The sequence below is a fragment of the Spinacia oleracea genome, chromosome 2, assembly GCF_020520425.1.
Source record: "Spinacia oleracea cultivar Varoflay chromosome 2, BTI_SOV_V1, whole genome shotgun sequence".
NCBI lineage: Eukaryota > Viridiplantae > Streptophyta > Magnoliopsida > Caryophyllales > Amaranthaceae > Spinacia > Spinacia oleracea.
In genome coordinates this window covers 71,359,911-71,379,376 of record NC_079488.1, presented here as the reverse complement: position 1 = coordinate 71,379,376, position 19,466 = coordinate 71,359,911, and the positions used below count along the sequence as shown (strand labels likewise).

General features: G+C 36.6%; 2 protein-coding genes and 1 long non-coding RNA gene across 8 annotated transcripts; 1 reads left to right on the top strand and 2 right to left on the bottom strand.

Moving 5' to 3' along the window:
- Positions 1 to 3,267: 3,267 nt before the first annotated feature.
- LOC110777931 (ninja-family protein mc410) lies at positions 3,268 to 8,268 on the bottom strand. 2 transcript variants are annotated; one of them, XM_021982508.2, is made up of 3 exons: positions 8,107 to 8,268; positions 5,144 to 5,980; positions 3,268 to 4,178 (listed from the first exon to the last, which is right to left on the bottom strand). In XM_021982508.2, exons 2-3 carry the CDS (start codon positions 5,967 to 5,969, stop codon positions 3,721 to 3,723), a joined length of 1,284 nt encoding a protein of 427 aa, XP_021838200.1. In that variant the 5' UTR covers positions 5,970 to 5,980; positions 8,107 to 8,268; the 3' UTR covers positions 3,268 to 3,720. The 2 variants fall into 2 exon arrangements, with proteins under 2 accessions (XP_021838200.1, XP_056692961.1); XM_056836983.1 differs by lacking the exon at positions 8,107 to 8,268 and having other exon boundaries at positions 5,144 to 6,004.
- Positions 8,269 to 9,266: 998 nt separating this feature from the next.
- Positions 9,267 to 12,213, top strand: LOC130467919 (uncharacterized). The gene is made up of 2 exons (XR_008927956.1): positions 9,267 to 9,672; positions 11,777 to 12,213. It is a non-coding gene; the product is annotated as an uncharacterized lncRNA (long non-coding RNA).
- A 60-nt stretch (positions 12,214 to 12,273) lies between these two features.
- On the bottom strand, positions 12,274 to 19,466 carry LOC110777932 (nudix hydrolase 22, chloroplastic-like). 5 transcript variants are annotated; one of them, XM_056836981.1, is made up of 6 exons: positions 19,133 to 19,369; positions 17,678 to 17,786; positions 17,523 to 17,593; positions 17,171 to 17,395; positions 16,826 to 16,968; positions 12,274 to 13,008 (listed from the first exon to the last, which is right to left on the bottom strand). In XM_056836981.1, exons 4-6 carry the CDS (start codon positions 17,289 to 17,291, stop codon positions 12,970 to 12,972), a joined length of 303 nt encoding a protein of 100 aa, XP_056692959.1. In that variant the 5' UTR covers positions 17,292 to 17,395; positions 17,523 to 17,593; positions 17,678 to 17,786; positions 19,133 to 19,369; the 3' UTR covers positions 12,274 to 12,969. The 5 variants fall into 5 exon arrangements, 4 of the variants coding, with proteins under 4 accessions (XP_056692959.1, XP_056692960.1, XP_021838202.1 ...); XM_056836982.1 differs by having other exon boundaries at positions 17,678 to 17,780; XR_008927955.1 differs by lacking the exons at positions 12,274 to 13,008; positions 16,826 to 16,968 and adding an exon at positions 18,014 to 18,116 and having other exon boundaries at positions 17,255 to 17,395; positions 19,133 to 19,466.

Below are 19,466 nucleotides of genomic sequence, written 5' to 3'. Positions count from 1 at the left end.
CAATAAATGTGAAAGAAGACAAAGGAAGGAATAAAGAAAAAACCGTGAAGTACCCGGTTCCTAGATAAAGAGATATCTATCCGAGCCGGAGATGAAACCGAAGGAACGGCACGCGGCACAGCGTCAGTCCCAGGACCCTAAAAAGATGGTCCAGGACCAAGACGTTAGCCGACGGCCAACCAGAAAGAAAGACAAACAAAAGACTTCGAAGATATAGAAACACTCACCGGATCCGAGGTTGTCCTCAAATCAGGGAGCACGACCTTCACTGGAACAGCTTCGGGAGAAGAGGCAGAATCCCACGGATCAGCTCGAACTTCAGATATCCGAGCGACACCCGACGGAGACAGCGCGTAATCCTTCAAGCGAGGATTACGAGGATTCTCTTTTCCGAACTTGTAATCAGGAGCCGAGTCGTGAATGGTCTTCAGATCCAAAGAAATGCCCAAGACCACAGGATCAACGCAGCTAAAGCCGTACTCTGCAGAAACAAAACACAAAACAAAGTCAATAAAACGAGACAAAAAGGAGGAGGACAAACTTACTAAAGCACGGTCCCAGCCGAAAGACACCTACCCCTGTCAAAAATCCTGCTGAGACCGGCAACAGCAAGAATGTCCTCCCGCAAGATATAGTTGAGGTTCGGGAGCCAGTTGGACGGCAGTTTGTAGTTGTCCTCCCGAGCCAAAAACCACTGGAGGAGATCCACGTAGTGGTGATGGTTCCGATCCGGAGCAGCCACGCTTCGCATATCAGGATCAGGAGTCACAAACCACTTCGGAGGGCGGTAAAAATGTGGATGCTTCGGATCTGTCGGCACACGAACGAACAACCACTCCGTCTTCCAATTATGATCAGAGCTGAGGTAAGGGTAGGCCGTAATGTAGTTCGGCTCCCCCTTTCTTCGGGATCTTTTGTTGATGATGGTCCACCAACCATACCCATCCCCCTTGGAAGCGTGGTTGAAAGACAGATCGTGCAGATCCCGAAACACGGCAACAGAACATGGAAAGTTAATAAAATCGCACACCCATCTAAATCCGATGATGTGCCTCATAGATTTGGGGGTAAGCTGGGCCAAACTGATGTTGTACGACACCAGGAGCTCGAAAATGAAGGGATCCAAAGGAAAGCGGAGACCGTTCTCCAAATGATGAGTATACACAGAGATGAACCCCCTCGGCGGATGAGTCACCCGAGGACGCTCCTGGTCGGAAGCTCGCACCAGTACCCCAAGGCGTGCTGGATTCCGTATAACTCTTCGGCCCTCCGATGGTAGTTCCCCAGCTTCGCCTCCACCAACCAGTCACCACTGACCGATTTTTCCAAAGGACCATCGATCTTAGTGGTCTCATGCAGAATCGGGGCATACTTGCCCTGCGGATCAGCTTCAGTCCAATGAACTGGAAACTCAGGGTAAGAGCGGCGCACACCCGAAGAACCAGCTTTCTTACCAAAAGTTGCGCGTTCAGACACGCTAGACCCGCCAACAACATCATCTTTGGAAGCATCCCAACCAGTCGAACGCCTCTCCACCGGCCTCTCCGAAGGCCGACCCCTCGAGGTTTTCGGTAACCTTCCCGAAGGCACGTTCTCCCTCTCACTAGAGGAGCCAACGACGAACTTGCTCTTGCCCCTATTCTTTGCCATGGCCGCGAATTCTCGGTCTAGGGTTGAGATTGAGGGGTAGAAGGAAAAACGAAGAAAAAAGGAGAATTCAGAAACAAATTACCTTTTTCCGAAGCGGAATTCGCCGATAAAACGAACAACACAAGTTCCCGAAGTCTAAAGTTGGCCGAATTTCGTAGATCTGAAGAAACAAATTGCACTGCGATCGCCGGAATTTAGAGAGAGAATGGGTTTGAAAGAAGGAGTAAAAAGTTCGAAAAGAGCAAAGCACCCCGTATTTATAGAAAAGAAAAGGGGCGCATCAACTTCCTCAACCCACGATCTCCACGACACAATACAACTCCCAACACTTGTCATCAATGCAAATCATCCCTTTTCAAAAAAGAGAGGGAACTTTCGGACTTCTGACAGCTGGAAACCCACCCATTTAATTCTAAATGGACCGGGTCTGGGGGGCATGTTGTTTGGGCTCCCAATTGATTCTCAATTGGGCCACTAAGTCCAAAGCCCAATGGCTCTAAACAAACAGCATCAAACCTACCAATGGCTAGTCAGCCATCCATCAAGGCCCAAGGCCCAAAAGCAATAAATGACCTATGGGCATTTATTATGCAAACACTATAAATAGGCCGCCAAGGCTCACACCTCAAGGTACGTCCAATTTATCGCCTTAAGACTACTCTTCTAGAGAACTTCTCTCTAGAATCCGAGCATCGTTCTTACTTAGGCATCGGAGGGGCTTTCCTCGGAAACACCCCCGAGGCTAGTGACTTTGCTCTTGTGCAGGTGAATTCGGACTCTACTCATTCAAACAAGCAAGATCTTCAACACATACAAAAGGGCCTTCATTCGAAGCCCATTGTTTCCATATTTACAACACCGGAACAACCGATAACCAAATTAACCCGACCCGACACTGATCTGAACCTGATTCAACACCCGACCCGATGCTAGCCCAAAACCAAATGTAACTAGATAAAACATGTTATTGACCCGACACGTGACAAATCGATAAAGATTTTACCCAATATGTTGACAACCCGACTTGCTATTGATCTGATCAAGTAGTAACTTCTAACATAAGTCTATTCTAGTAATTTTATTATTTGATTAGGAAAAATGAAAGCTTGTTGAACATCTTAACGTTATTATTTGAATAAACAAAAGCTAACGGCTAAAAACCACAGCTGACACTGATCCGAATCCGATTCAAAAGATCAGTTTTATTTGGAGGTTTGATCCAGGTAATCTCATATTCCACTTATTTAACTTGTGTGATTTATAGTAACATTTCCACGTTTAGTTGTTTATTCGTTGGTGACTAAAAATATTATTTCTCTCTAAACTTTTAACGGATTCTTTCTTAAGTCTGGGCTGCTGATTATGATCTTGAAACTTTTCCCTTGAGGAATGATACTATGAGGCATTTTGCCCTTGGCGAGGTGACACTCGACGCTATTGAAGTGTTCAAGATTTGCCTTTATTAAGAACCTGTCCGAATGGTCACTTTCGACTATCCCTTTTCCACTTCCAACGTATTCTAGGTTCGTTGTTAGTACTCCCTCCGTTCCTAAATAAGTGTGAGTGGTGTGGTAATTATGCATTTAAAATAACTGGTAAGATACTCAGTGCACAGAATTTTCGTAGGAGCAGAACAGCAAAAACTGACGTTTATTAGATGGTTTACACTTTACACCTCCTTGCAGAAAATTGCTGCAAGTTTCAAAATTTTATTACATGGATCAAAGAGGAAAAACAATATCCAAAACGGACTTGAGAACGATTTCATATTATCACAAGAAGCTAGCTCCACCTTACAGAATTTACAGATCTAAATAATACATGCCATTACCGAAATAATGCTGCTTGCTAGATTCATGATACTGTGATTAACAATAATTGCTGCCCAGTTTGGATCAAATGAGGTGATCCACATGTACAAAGCATTATCTCTCACCAGTATCAACAAGCAGAGAAGACTGTTTCCATTGATGAACATCTCCAGCGCATAAATTATCCGAATTTAAGAGCAATGGAGGTTTTACAAACCTTCAATGATATTTCAGTCTCCTAGTCTTTTAAGAGCAACAGTCAGGTCTTTGCAGAAGTTGTGGTAGGGTTGGTGCTTCGCATGGATGTTAAGTTGGGGGTGGTGGTGGCAGGACTTTGTTCCTCCTCTGTAGCATGCCGTATAAATTCTTCAGGAGACATATGTATTCCATGGCAAGCACATACAATCTTTATCTGGGTGGCATTGTACTTATATGTGACACCAGATATCGTCCTACCATTGGGTCCTGGACTCGTTGTAGAAACCCAAGGTAAATTCGGAAAGGAACCTGATCCACCAAAGTTCATCTCTGTGGCAATTCCAGGCCTTATGGCTGGATATTCTGATGGAAAGCTGTTTCCTCGTCCCTTTGCATCATCTTCAACCTGAGAAGAGGAACCTTCCTCAGCCACTAGTTGTGGTTGACCTTTCGGCTCCTCTGAAGGGTGCACATCAAGCCGTACGGATTCAGATGAACTGTTGAGGACTTGCATTGGAACTGCATGTCAATGGCGAGGACGCCAGAATTAAAGAAAGAAGATAAGTCAACAACCAAGTCAAAGCTAACGGCTGAAGTTTAAAGAAATTCAATGATGAGAAGAGCTATTTACTAACCTACAGCATCTGTTTTTCACCTATGCTATCCTGGTTAGAGCTTGATGTAAATGTCACCACTATTGAATATGTAGCTATTAGATAATACAACAAGCTAGAACTGAGCTTGGGGTAACTCGGCTTGGCTCAGCTCAAACGACTCAGACCCAAACCCAAACTTGTCAAGCTCAGAAAATTCAGGGTCGGCTTGGCTCATATCTCTACCTGATCTTAGGTAAAGAGCTACAACTAAGAATATACTCCAAAATAAGTATTACTATCTGCTAATAATTTGGAGTCCTCATATGCATTCTGTAAAATCTATTTTGTTACTCCTAAGTCATAACTCAGTTATCTCATGTAATTCATATGTTCAAGCCTGTTAATGAGCTTTTCGCGAGTTTAGCTTTGTTCATTGAAGTCTCATGTCTAGTACCCGAGCTCGAGCTTGAGTCAAGCTCCCTAGAGCTGGCCTTGTGTAATTCGTGATAAACTCATATAAAGAATATAGACAAACGGAATGGTTTTAAGCTAGTATGGTATCTTGGTTTTTCCTCGTCTAGAAACCCTGTTTCCAAATATAAGTTTTACACAAGGTTTGGGATCTTCAAAAGAACATAAGCTGTCTTCATAGTCTGCCATCAATAACAATAGTTCCTTACAGACCATTGCATGCAGTCTTTGATTGATATAAGATGGTATCCAAAAAGAATAATTAGAAATTTAAATCACCTGAGTTAGAACCCCCGTTTCAAAATACAGAGACAAACATAAGAAAATCAACCACTAGAAGAAATTTGAAACGCGTTCAACAAAAAGTCAAGACTGGGTTCATACTACAATAACTGAGAAGTATATAGAAGCCTTTACCTGAAGTTGATATGGATCTTCCAGCATAAGGAGAGGGGATAGAATGAGGCAGAGGAACCATTCGCCATGGGCTATCCTTATTATCCAACACTGGAAGTTGGACAGGAGAATATCCAAATGACATTGGCAAACTCCCTAGAGCTGTAGCGTGTAGCCTAGGACGCTCTCCATTTGTAGAAGCAATGCCCTGCATCATCCCTGATAAGGAGTAATTTGGTGTGCTTGGCGCATTAACTGAAGGAGGCTCTTTAATGGTTATAGAGTAAGGAACATTCATGGAATTCATTGATTGCACAGAAAAAGGAGTGCTGCTAATTGGTTTTCCACAGAGTTCCTTAGGAGCCTGAGAAGAGCTACCACTTCCACCAGGTGTTCTAGATCCATCTTCCTGGTGAGAGGCCAATCTAGAGGTTGAACCCTCAGCTTCAGATTCTGCCACATCTTCATTATCTGCTGTCGACCCCTCATCTGTTGTAATTGATATGTGAGACATTTTATCCTTTTCCTGTAAATCAGAATTACGAGAATCTATCTCCTGTTTCTTCTGGTTATTCATCTCATCAAACACGTTTTTACGTTTATCACCGACTCTAGGTTCATCATCAGAGACATTTTCACCATTACCAGTCTGCTGCAAATTACTGAAGAAGTTCTCTTGAGGTTTTACAGCATCATTTCTCTGCACTGATTTTGGAACAGCACTAAGGAAATTTTTGAAATCATTTAGAATTTTACTGGTTCTCTCATCCGGATCGGTTTTTGAATTGGAAGATGAACCACCACATGCTAATCCCAAGCTCAGTTCAAGCCCTTTTTCTTCATCCATGCTAGGAGGACCTACAATCATCAAATATCAATCAACATCGCCCCCATCTGCCCCTTCTATCATAACAGCATAAAACCACATAGTAAATATTACTTCCTCCATTTCTTTCCCATTTAGAATCTTTATATATTCCAATGCAAATGCAATCTAATATTCTCTCGACAAATCTATAAGAAAAAACATACTCATGTTGGATATTGCTTGATTCATCTCGACCTATAGTTTCAAAATATCAACATTTTATGATTTTTTAAATAATAAAGTATTTAAGGATATTGGTGCTCAAAATATGTATAAAAAAGAAAACATTGCAAAAAGGAGATAAGAATATCTTTTAGAATGGAGGTAGTAATAGCTTAAGCCTATATATACAGATACATTTACATATGCAAGGAGAGCAATCAGAGTTTACAAATAAAAACACAAGGCCAAATACTGACCACATAGATAAGTTAATAGTGTAATAAATCATTGTGAAATACTTCGTACATAGGATATCAGGAACCATATACAGCGATCAAAGTAAATAACATGAATACATTCTCCTTGTTAAAAGGAACAAGAAACACAAAAGAATTTTGCAGCAAACTACATTTCCTGACACTTTCTGATTGTCAGCTACCAAGACGAGAACAAATTTACAGCTCTATTAAGAGTTTTGACAATTCAAAGTGAAGAACAAATAACACAATGACATTGAAGTATTGAACTACTGAAGGAAACATTGTATATCCCGTTGAATAGATTTAAGAAAATCTTATTTGTGTTTCCCTTCAGCTACCTCCAAACATCTAACCTCTCGTTTGGTAGCCGGCTATTTATGGTGTAATAGAAATGAATTTGTATGTAAACTTTTAAGGAAAATCAATATTCATTCCCATGGTAATCCTAGTTCACTCAAAATTATCTCCTTTTCTTCCTAAATTTACGTTATCATCCATTACTATTTGGGGAGCGGTATATTATGATGTTATATTTCATGCCAAACAACACTTAGATTTATTTTCATTCTCACCGTTATTACTGGCTATCAAACTGGCCGTAAGTGATTAGAGGCTTTGTTTCTTGGAAGAGTGAAGAAAAAGGAAATACGAGAGAGGAAGGTAATCCTCAAATACTCAATTAAAAAATCTACTATAGATCCCTAATTCCTCAACTCTTATAGAAGTCAGCAGCTTCAACGATATATCTCAAACATGTTTCGAGGAAATGGTAATTAACTGACTGCATCAAAAATAATGCTAACGACCCAAACAATATATTACAATCAAGCCCGTACTCAAAAGTCAAAAAACCTTCGCTACAAAAGTAACCATTTATGATAAGATCCTTCATAAATCATAACTCTATCAAGTATCAACATTGGCCAACATAAAAAGAGTCCATACAGTAAAGTCATAGAGCAGTCTAGACTCAAGCATCGTATCGACTAAGCTGGCAACCATAGTACTTTACCCAAATGAAACAAACTACACATTTTCGGAGTAAGTCGGTTATCAATATGCAGTATTGCTAATAAATCAGCAACTTTGAACCAACAAGAAATCCCAACAACAAGTCTTCCCCTAATTGTTAACTACCAAATAGGGTAATACAATCCCCTCCCACATAGGTTTGGGAGAAACAAGCTATTGACTTTCAAGCCTATAGACTTTACCAAAGAAACCTATTGCATCTTAAAGCCTACTATATACTGTAACACGAACACATGTTTAGCAATAAATCCGTAAACCACAAGCTACATCAGTTAATAAAAAACAAAAAATCAGCAAAGTAAGGATAACAAGGACCTAATTGGCTAAATCACAGATTTTCCGACACTATAATAATGAAGAAACTATTACTGATCAATCAATCATAATCAAATAACACAAATTATCAGTAATCCGATCTACCCATCAATAAACCATGTTTTCAGAACACAAATTAACTGAAAAATCAAGCAAATACCCAGAAACAAAAAAGAAAGTCCCATTTCAATTTAATCATCATTAATCAAAAGCCAGAATTTAAAGTCAGTCAAATACCTCAGTTAATTGTTCTCAGATTCAAAGTTATCAAAAACCCAGAATAAATATTTATATAAGAAGAGCAAATTGAAAAATTTATTATAAAAGAAAAAAGGGAAAAGAAGTACCTGTTATTGTAGCCCTAGCTTAGGAGTGAAAAGGGTAGAGAGAGAAAGGGCGGGTGAGATGGAAAAAGCAGGAGAATGAAGGAAGAAGAAGAAGAAGAAGAGATGGGGAAATTGGGAAAATTTACAGAGAAATTAGTGCAAATTGGGATTAGAATCATTAATCTATTATTAGACACGTGATTGTAATGCTTATTTTAATTGATAAATGCAACAGCGTGTGAGTTGTGGAGGGTACTATTGAACTATTGATAGCGTACAAATGTACAATTAGGTCAATAACATGTTACGCCTTTCAACTCGTGCTGTTTCATGTTCGTATGAATATGACCGGGTACTAGCTAGGTGTCAGTCAGGCCCGATTATTGGGAGGTCTGGTCAGATCTATAGTACAGCCCTCAAAAATTTGAGGAGCCCAAAAAAGTTTGACGGTTGGATGAAGCGGCACGTCTCATGTGTGACCAGACACACCATCAACTTGACGGTCTGACGAGCGCAACTAATATGGAGAAAGTTATTGATGGGTGTTACTTGACTTTCTATGTTGGTGTTACTTATACATTGTATTCGTTGTTACTCTTCTTGTTTTACTGAAGTTTCTTGAATTTCATGTTAGAAGTTCCTTGTATAGACTTGTGTTACTTGATTTTCTATGTTGGTGTTACTTATATATTGTATTCGTTGTTACTTTTCTTGTTTTATTGCAGTTTCATGTTAGAGGTTCCTTGTATAAATCGATGTTACTTGACTTTCTAAGATGATGTTACTTATTCGTTGTATTCGTTGTTATTTTCTTATTTTACTACATTTTCTTAAATTTCATGTTCGAGGTTCCTTATATAGACTGGTGTTACTTGAGTTTTTATGCTGATGTTACTTTTAGTTATTGCAGTTTCTTCAATTTCATGTTAGAGGTTCCTTATATATAGACTGGTGGTACTTGATTTTCTATGTTGGTGTTACTTATACATTGTATTCGCTGTTATTTTTATTGTTTTATTGAATTTTCTTCAATTTCATGTTAGAGTTTCTTTGTATATATTGATGTTACTTTATTTTCTATGTTGATGTTACTTTATTTTCTATGATGATGTTACTTTATTTTATGTGTTTTAAACGCACTAGACTTATTTATAAGTGTGAACATGTCACACCATCAAGGTGTGGCTGGTCACATATGAGACTTGAGGTGGATGAAAACCTAAAAAAAGTTAATGCATCTTCTTCCGTTCCCCGTGAGTTCCTCAAACAGTCAAACCTGCAAACCCCAAAATAACTCTTCAAATTCTCTCTCCTTCCCATGGTCTGACTTCAAAAAATTAGTCAATTAATTCTCTTAATTACCTTAATTATCTCTCTTAAAAATACTCTGGTAGACTGAATTCTTCTCATGATGTTCAACGTATAAATTTCATATATTTATATATGTGTCAAGATTCAAGATCTCTTGAGACTGAGTATCAATATCTACTTCAATTTTTTTTTCAATTCAAAGAGCCCTTCAATAACGATGCAGTTGGAACTGTCGTTGCTTCCGATACTAGTTATGAGGCTCTGAACTATAACCAGGTATATTTTCTCTTGCTTCCATGAAGTTTTGTGTTTATTTCATCAGTTTTTAATTTTTTCCGGCCGGTTTGAGTGTTTGTCATAATTTATAGAAATTCTTGCTTTCAAAACTATGTGTGAAGATAATCTTAAATTTTAGTACTCTATATTATTAAAGCAGGGTGGTGGGTAACGAGAGGTTAGCAAACCCTCAATACTCCCCTCTTACCTATGCCACATCATACTCACTCAAAAGACAATTAATTAATCACATCTTTAATCAGGCATCAATCAAGCAAGAAAAAAAAGGATAATTTTTTTTAAAAAGGAAATTTAAATACAAATTTAATATAACTCAATTAATCAAATTTATATATCTTAAATAATTACAATCTAACTTAATAAAAATCAAAGTTTTCGAAATAAGCATAAAAAATCAACAATGGGAAGAAATAATATAATTTCAGAAATAAACCTAAAATAAGTAATATGTATATAGTACACTATAAAAAGTAAAAAGAACAAGTACGTAGGAAATGATACACACTATACAGAGTAGGGAAGAAATTAAATAATATAATGTCAATCTCCATTATACATACTAAAATCCTAATAAATAGAGATTTTAAATGAGAAAATTGGTTTAGTTAGAATCTTAAAAATACACTATAAAGTTATCTTCCAAAATCTCCGTTTCAATCTCTAACAAATAACAATGTCCATCAAAACCACACAATTAAAGAAACATGACATAGATTAAATTTTAAATTTTGACAACTAAATTTGGAGGGTAAAGCATTCCCGTAATACGGAATAAAAAAATATGTAGTAAAAAGATCATTTGGTAAAAAATATAATTTTTGATTTAATAAGTTTGGAGGATTATAAAAACTCAAGTTTATAAACACTACAAATTATGAAGCATATCAACAAAATATTTACTTTAAGCATCATATGAATTCATTTACTTTATTCTACGTGTTTCACAAGAAGAAAATGAAGTAATGTGGGTGGTGACTCACGACAATCCTTTGAATGAGATTAAAAGTATAACTTTATTATTATGACAAGGCATCCACAAATTAAAATTAACCACATAATCATTTTCGAAGTTTTTATTTGCAAAGGTCATCATGATTTTCTAAAATTGTTCTTTATTGTTCTTAATTATTTTCTTAATCTGGTTTTATGTTTATCCAAACATTATACGGAGTATTCATGTCCATTGTGATGTTGATTCTCTATAAACATTGTTAGTTATTATACAGTGTATTGATTTAGCAAGATTATAAATTTAGTTATCCCGTGCTAATGCACGGTAGAGCTGGCAATGGGTTGGGTTGGGTCGAAATCAGGTCGACCCATTTATAAACGGGTTGAGATTTTCCCAACCCAACCCGACCTGTTTAATTAAACGGGTTGAGATTTTCAACCCAACCCAACAATAAACGGGTTGACCTGAAATTGACCCGTTTAAATTTATTTTCCACTTTTAAGTGTAAATTGACTTGACTATAGAATTGTGAGGTGATATTTTTGTGGTATATCTCATAGCAAAAAATAATACTTCAATATGTATTTGACATGAATCAAAACTTCAAATAATTGTTCAATGTTGAAGGGAAAATGAGAAATAAAATCTTTCAAATAACATTCAATAGATCTATATTACATACTTGCTTGAACTTAAACGGGTTAGGCGGGTTGTTTTCGGGTCGAACATTTCAACCTGACCCAACCCATTTAATTAAACGGGTTGGGTTGGGTTGACCCATTTAATTAAACGGGTTGAAAATCTTGACCCAACCCTTTATTATTGGGTTGGGTTCGGGTTGGGTTGGTGGGTTAGGTCAAATTTTGCCAGCTCTAATGCACGGGCAGATACTAGTAGTCATTAAAGTAATGTATACGGAGTAGCTTTTAGTCCTTTGATTTTGTTTCTTAACATCAGTTTTTCCAGATTTTATTTGTTCATCTAATTTGGAGTAAAATAGTTAGATATTTTTTTCTCCGAAATTTCATTTTTCACATTTTTGTTCAACGATTGAAATAGATATGTTTTTATTTTAATTTGTTTGGTTTGAATGTAGATTAATGCGAGATCTTCTCTGTTTTGTTACTGCAGTGTGTCTTTGTTGATTGGGTTGTTACGCTGTTGTTTGCTCTGCTGATGTACTCTGCTGCGTCTAATGCAGTTTGGCTGCCTTTTGTGTTGATTGTCTAGTCTTTTGTTGTTGCTCATGTGTTTTTAGTTTGGGATGCGGGTTTGTGCTCCCTTAGCGGTTTTTTCTTGATTCTCTGTTTGAATATTGTTTGGTTTCTACCTTTTGGTAATAACTAGGAGTCGGACCGCGCACTAACGCGCGCGAAAGACCCGCCAAAAAAGAAATAAATTTTTCTTATGGAGAAGGGAGTGCAGGCAATGTATGTGCTAATAGACGAAGTGAACTCAACCTTATAGTACATGTTGTCGGTGATAATCTAAAAGTGAAAGTGTATTAGATTTTGAACATGAGATTGCCCTAAAAGAAACCACTAACAAAATTGTGTTTACGATGTTAATTAGCACTTTTTATTACTACGTAATTGAATAGGAAATAACAATAGGTGTTAGACTAAAGGTCAATTGAAAAAACCTATTTGTTAGTATAAATACTCTGTATGTCACAAGGGTAACCGTCCAAATGGAGAACTACATGTTGAGCTAAAATCAAATCCAAATAACTGACTTCCAAGTTAAAATGTAAATCCCTCAATTTCGATCTTCATACAATACACCTTACCTTCTATTATTGTAAGTGGTAATCCATATGTATCTCGCTCAATTATCCATTGAGTCTTTGATCACAAACACCAGCCATGTTCAACCCACATATTAATCTAGGATTCCACTTCATCACTAGTGCAAAACTCAACAAATTTCACCTGAAAACAACACCGACTTTCCAATTCAACTTCAATTACCTTGATTGCACTACTCTTAAGATGAAATTCAATTTTGGGATATTATAACATGTGGAATCAAATAAACATTGATGCAGGAAGTCGGTTATTGCTATGCTCATGTATTTGATTGTGGTTTTCCCGGGCCTCCCGGCTACGCTCATGTATTTGATTGTGGTTGTCCTCGGCTTCAACAAGGTTACCTTCTTTGCAGGAGACAATGTAAAAGAGGACCATATGTTATTACACCTGGTTTCAAACCATAGTGCTCCATACTTTCCAGTATCTCGAAACTACGATCAGTCACATGATTCATGCCATAACCATCAATAAGAATGCTATATGTTTCAACAGTGGGAGTAACTCCCTTCTCTCTCATCCTTTCCAACCATATTTCTGCCTCCTCCATGTTACCTGATTCACCAAACTTTTTTTTTATCAAAGAATTAAAGGTAACAAAAGAAGGTTGTACCAAAACACATCTGTTTTTTTCCCTCTGTTATCTGTAAATTATTTTCACATTTCATCTACAAACTCATAATATATAGATGAATGTCACAGCTAAGTCAATGTATGCAATCAAAAGAAAAAGATGCACATGTGTATTTTCTTAGTATTTATCAAAATAGAACATGAATTTCAATCGGAGAAGAATCAAACAGTTACCACAGTTAACAAGAACAACTAACACATGCATACACAACCAATAAATTAACCAAAAAGACAATCATAAAAGGGCCAAAGGCCAAAGGAGTGAACTAACTAAAGGCAATGACATGTAGATAAGGAGTAGCGTTCGAGGTCTGAGGGTTTATAATGTCAACCATGGTTTTCAAGAATCCCTCTTATGAAAATCGTTAAAATTGTATAGTTGGTTTCTTATTAATATATTTCAGCGTAATTAATATATATTCTACCATGAGATAGGCTTCCTGGAGCCGGACTTCACAAGAGCTTCAATAATGTGTTTTATCGCGGCCCATCCATTTGGATAGACCCCAGTTGTAGTTATCCTCTTTTAGGGCCCTATGTACTATAGACTAACGCGCTACAATTCTACATAGTATTGAGATTTAAGAAGTATGGAGCTGCAAAGAAGTCCAAGGTTAGTATAAGCTACTAACGTGCCATGGTTGGTAAGATCATAACATTAGTTATGTCAACAAATATACCTAACAAAGACCAAAACACAATAATTAATATAATTAAATTATATGTCCATGTGGAGAAGGAATCGAAACAGATTAAACAGATTAGACAGATACAAATTTCCTTCAGACCCAGTTTTCTTCTTACTTACAAAACAGAGGAAATAATCTGGAACAACTCACACTTTAAGCTATCAAAATGTAATCTGATTCAAGTCATTACCCAATCCTAACACAAACAACCAAGCCTTTTATCATATCATTATATTATACTTTTACCATTTATACCATCTTTTAGCATGCCCTACCACTAAACCAATGCATATACCCGAATTACTAACTCTACTTTTACTTAGAGTCAAGCGATAGCTAACTTTATGCAACAGATGGCGATATATTATTTGTTGGATAAAGTATATGTGAAAATCGGTCTAGAAAAGTAATAGGCTATTAACTGACTTCTTTTCCAAAACTAATATATGAATATGACAAGTTCCACAACCAACATACTTGAAGCGGTTCTAGTTCATGTCATGCATAGATAAATTAAAACTCAAAATTCATAACATCAACATGGATAATGAGAAATGATTAACTAAACACACAATAACAAACTAATAAAATAGCATAACAAAATTGCATATGAACTATAAGAAAAGTAGAAATGCAATTATTGTTTACAATTTTTTGACGTACCACAAACACCAACCATAAAAGGCAAGCAAAGTGCCCAAAACTTAAACATGAGGCACCAGTACACCATTACAGTATTACACCACCCCTACAACAACCCTCATCAACATGTCCTGGGGTCTCTACACCACACCCCCTCGGACCTTTAAGCGATACGATATCACAAGGGTTTTGAAACTAAAGAAATTATAATCAAAGTCGTGTCATAGATTATCTCACTATCCAACTGAGTAACATTCTATAAGAAAAAATTATACCATTGTCAACGGACATTTAGAACATAGAAACACTACAAAAAAAATCTCGTATAGCAACGGATATATAGCGACGGATTTATATCCGTTTCTAATTTAGAGACGGAATATTCAACATCCGTCGCAAAATTTATTTAGAGAAGGATATTAGATATTCGTCGATACTTTTATCGAGGGATTTATAAATCCGTCTCTAATTTAGGGACGGATTTCAAAATCCGTCACTAAGTTAGGGACGGATTTGAAATCCGTCTCTAAGTTAGGGACGGATTACCAAATCCGTCTCTAAGTTAGGGACGGATTTCAAAATTCGTCCCTAATGTGTTTTAGCAATTTCAAAACGTAAAGTCCACTAGCAATTTCTCATAGGCTCTTCGTAGAAAGTTAGATCTAAATTAGAGACGAAATTTTAAAATCCGTCCCTAATTTGTTTTAGCAATTTCTCTAAATTAGAGACAGAATATAAAATCCGTCCCTAATTTAGAGACGGAATGTTAAATCCGTCCCTAGTTTAGAGACGGATTTTCTAGATCCGTTTCAAATATTTCTTTTAATTATTATCAATTTCACACATAGAAGTATACAAGTTGTATTTGGTGTGGTTGGTTAGAGTTTCTCCTCGTGACTTTGAGGTCACAAGTTCGATTCCCCTTATCCCTTCCCCTTGCAAAGCTGGAGCGGGATGACCTAAGCAAGATTTCGAACCGGAAGATTTCGAACCGGTAATGGGACCGAGTTGAACCGAACATCTAACAATAGGTAGAAATTATTTTTACTTGCTAATTTTAGAGACGGATTTGTGAATCCGTCCCTAAATTTTAGGGACGGAATTTTGAATCCGTCCCTAAATTTAGAGACAGATTCAAAAATCCGTCTCTAAACTTAGGGACGGATTTAAAAATCCGTCTCTAAATTTAGAGACAGATTCAAAAATCCGTCTCTAAATATTAGATACGGATTTTATGGAATCGGTCCCTAAATTGAATTAGCGACAAGGTTTTTAATAACGGATGTAATCCGTCCCTAAATCCGTCCCTAAGCACACATAGCGACGGATTTGACCAATTTAGAGACGGATTTGGTCCGTCGCTATATGAGCTTTTTTTTGTAGTGAAACAGCGCGCAGGATTCTCAATAACAAATTTCAACCGGAAGTTCAGACCAAGGAAATAAATTTACATGAGACCCAAAAAAAAACTTTATTATCCCAGTAATATATCAATGATAAAAATGTAACATAAAAACATACATATATGAGTTGATCAAAATTCCGATAAACACAACAGTCAACCAATATAAACCCAACATCACGCCAATTACCACAAGAAATATAACATTAACACAGCATCAAACCATCACCTAGTAAATGCAACTGATGAGAAGTGCTACACTGTTATGCTGATTTATACTCTGTACAATGTACTACGCACTGCCGTGTGCAATTCTACCAGGGACAGTGCGCACAAGCCTTGGAAAAGGTGTTGCACTGCCTCTATCCAATTCTTTTGAAGAAACCTTGGATCCACAATCTCCAAAATATGAAGATATAATAGAGATGACAAAGAGGACATAAGGTAAGCAAACGGAACACATGTCGTCTGACATCGACTTGACAAGTAAAAATTACAACACGGAAGACCATCACTATACTACCATAATCTAATTACTCTTGATCAAACAAAAGTAGAACTAAGACAAATTAGCAGGCAAAGAAGATTTCCTTCCAATTAACCAAGTGATTTAGCATAAATATAATTACAGTTCAATGCTTTAAAGTGAAGGGTTTAACATTCTCATAGTTCAGATGTGGTTGCCAATTTCATCAAAGATCAAACCCCTTAAGGCATGAGAAGACAACAAAAATGAAGAATTAATAGATCGAACCTTGAAATATATTTCATAAAACACTGTTTGGATTTCACTGTTGTTTAAGGAGGGGTGAAATGCAGCTTTGTCAAAGAGCAGGCGTGCGAAGCACTGACACTACAACCATGTCAATGTTTTTATAACAAGAAGGTTATCTAGTAAGAAACTTACAATTTATATTTTATACCCCTGGCGACTTGCAGTTTATATAAGAAAGGCCACTTTCACAAATTGAAATGATGTCCAAGTAATAGCATAATTGGAGGATACCTTCATAGAGAAAGATTTGAGAATGGAAACAACGTCAACAAGTGAAGGGTCTAAGCGATTCTCCTCGTTTTCTTCCCTCAATGCGGTTGCAATTTTATCTCTGTCGCCTTCCTCCAACTTTCCACCAGGAAGAGCCACTTCACCTGTACTAAAAACATACATGAGAAAACCTGCTCCCTACCAATTTTGGCAGTACTTGTAATTAAATAGATAGTTCCTTCATTTAGTCAGGATACTTTTGAGAAAAATGGTAAACTGTATAGTGTTTATAGATATGATCAAAATTTAAAAGGTACTTTTAAAAGACACTGGGTTTTTTTGAGCAGTTGGAGGGGAGTGACTAACCAGAGTGAGATGAGAGAGTGGAGGAACACTGAGTGAGGATGACTCGTAGTTCAACATTGTCTCCGTCAAATATGCAGATCAGAACTGCAATACTTCTATCAATATGCGCTTTTGGTGGCATGTCACAACCTCCAATATTGGTAGCATCAAAACCCTTTCCAGATAAATACGGCTGAGGCAGGCGGAGCTGTTGAGCCAAGTTCGATAATGTCTTCGATCCGCTAGCTTTATTTTTGTCATCCATTAATAGATCATAAAAAGTTGCAAGGACATGAGTAAATGAACTTAAACATGTATGCACTAAAGTTGTTGTGATGAGGGATAACAACAAAGCCAATAGTTATATACTCACATCCCAAAGACCCTTCAATATATCAAGTAGGAGCACACTTAAATTCCAATAGCTGAAGAGTATGTGGTATTCTGCAAGCTCAAAGTATCAGATACGAAGTATAATTAAGAAACAAAAATTAACAAAAAACTAAATTAAAGATAACATTCACTTACAATTATAACAGATATTTATTTATACCAAAGCTTCCCATTTTTTCCTAGCAGCCGACATATTCTTCATTTCTTCAATTTAAGTTCTTCTTCCAGTACTTGTATTCTGGTACTTTCCATTCATGACAAAAATGAGAAAGAGAAAACACCCATTTTAGAAATTTTTCATAAAGTTTATTGTTTCAAGGACAAATTGTTTTTTACCACCTAAAAAAACGAAAAAATTATTTTTACCACCTAAAAAATAAAAGTTATTTTTTACCACCTAAAAAAAACAAAGTTACTTTTTACCACCTAAAAACGGAAAATTGAAGAAATCGCTGTGGGGCAACTACTCACGTTAATTACGTTGCTTAGACTTGAATCACCTATTCAGAAAATGGAAGCAACTAACATCATCTCACTCATGTCCATAGACCTGAAGAGTGGAGTTTAATTTCTCCTGTATATTAAGAGTACCAATTAAGAAGAAGTCATCTCAAACATTTGCAGAACTTTGCATCATGAAATCGATAGTAGATTAATAGAATTTCAAGCTTTAGTGTTTTTCCTAAAATTATGTTTCACATATATATACACGATAGATTGAAAGTTCATATCCTTAAAATTGATTGACCCCATACTGAGTCTCACTGATTATCAAGGATACAATGACCTCTCTCCCTGAACATGATTAATAAATTTAATTCTGATTTAGGACTGCGGCAATTGAATCACACTCCAAACACTATTATTGTCATACCATGCAACTCTTTCAAGATATATCATAACTGAAATAAGAACTCACATAGCTCAAGAGGTCGCTGGACCAAGTTTGTTCCACTTAACTGAAATAAGAATTGGACCACTCTTTCAAGATATATAAAGAACTCACATAGTTCAAGTCGAAGCAACATAACTCACCCGAGTAGTTACCCACTTACCCTACATAACGATTTCTTCAATGTTTACGTTTTTAGGTGGTAAAAACAATTTTTTGATTTTTTTAGGTGGTAAAAAATAATTTGTCCTTGTTTTAAATTCCATGAATTCAGGTGAAATTTAACTAGAAAATTTTAAGGTTTTCACATTCAACAATTTTTCTTCAATACATACCCATCACGGATACCATCGCATCAAAACAACCAAATACATGTTTAATGGGTACTGGTTTGATTTCAACCTAATTTTATTCCAGAAAAAACAATCAAAACCCCATTTGGAATGTCAAAGATTTAAGCAAACCACAATACCCACAATTAGAAATTGAAAATTAAATCTAGGTTTATCCAGCAATAACAAGAAAAAGGATAAAATTAATCAAAATAAGAACAAAAAAACAACGATGAAATGATTCGTAATATAACTATGTTATCATTATCGGCTAACTCAATAAATTAATCAAACAAAAACTTAAACAACAAATCTGCAATAAAAAATCAAAGAAGACCTAATTATAGAGCGAGAGAAAGAGCAAACCAGCAAAGTTGGAGAGTTTGAGGTTGGCTTGAGCATGGTCGATGTGAAGTTTTGAATCAACATCAGAAGCAACAAATTTTGCCCCTTGAATCTTCTCTTCATCCTGCTCAAGATGATAATACAAGAGAGGTAAAATAGAGATTGGAGAATGGGGTAAAAGATTCTTGATTTCTGGTTATGAGAGAGAGAAGGGATGCAGAGAAACTGGGAAAAAAATGAGGGCAATATTATCTTTCAACTGGGGAAGAAATGAGGAAGAGCAAGGGCTAAACCGTAATTTGAGTTTATAAGGTTAAATTTGGTAACCCACTATTGTTAAGAGAATTTTGATTTT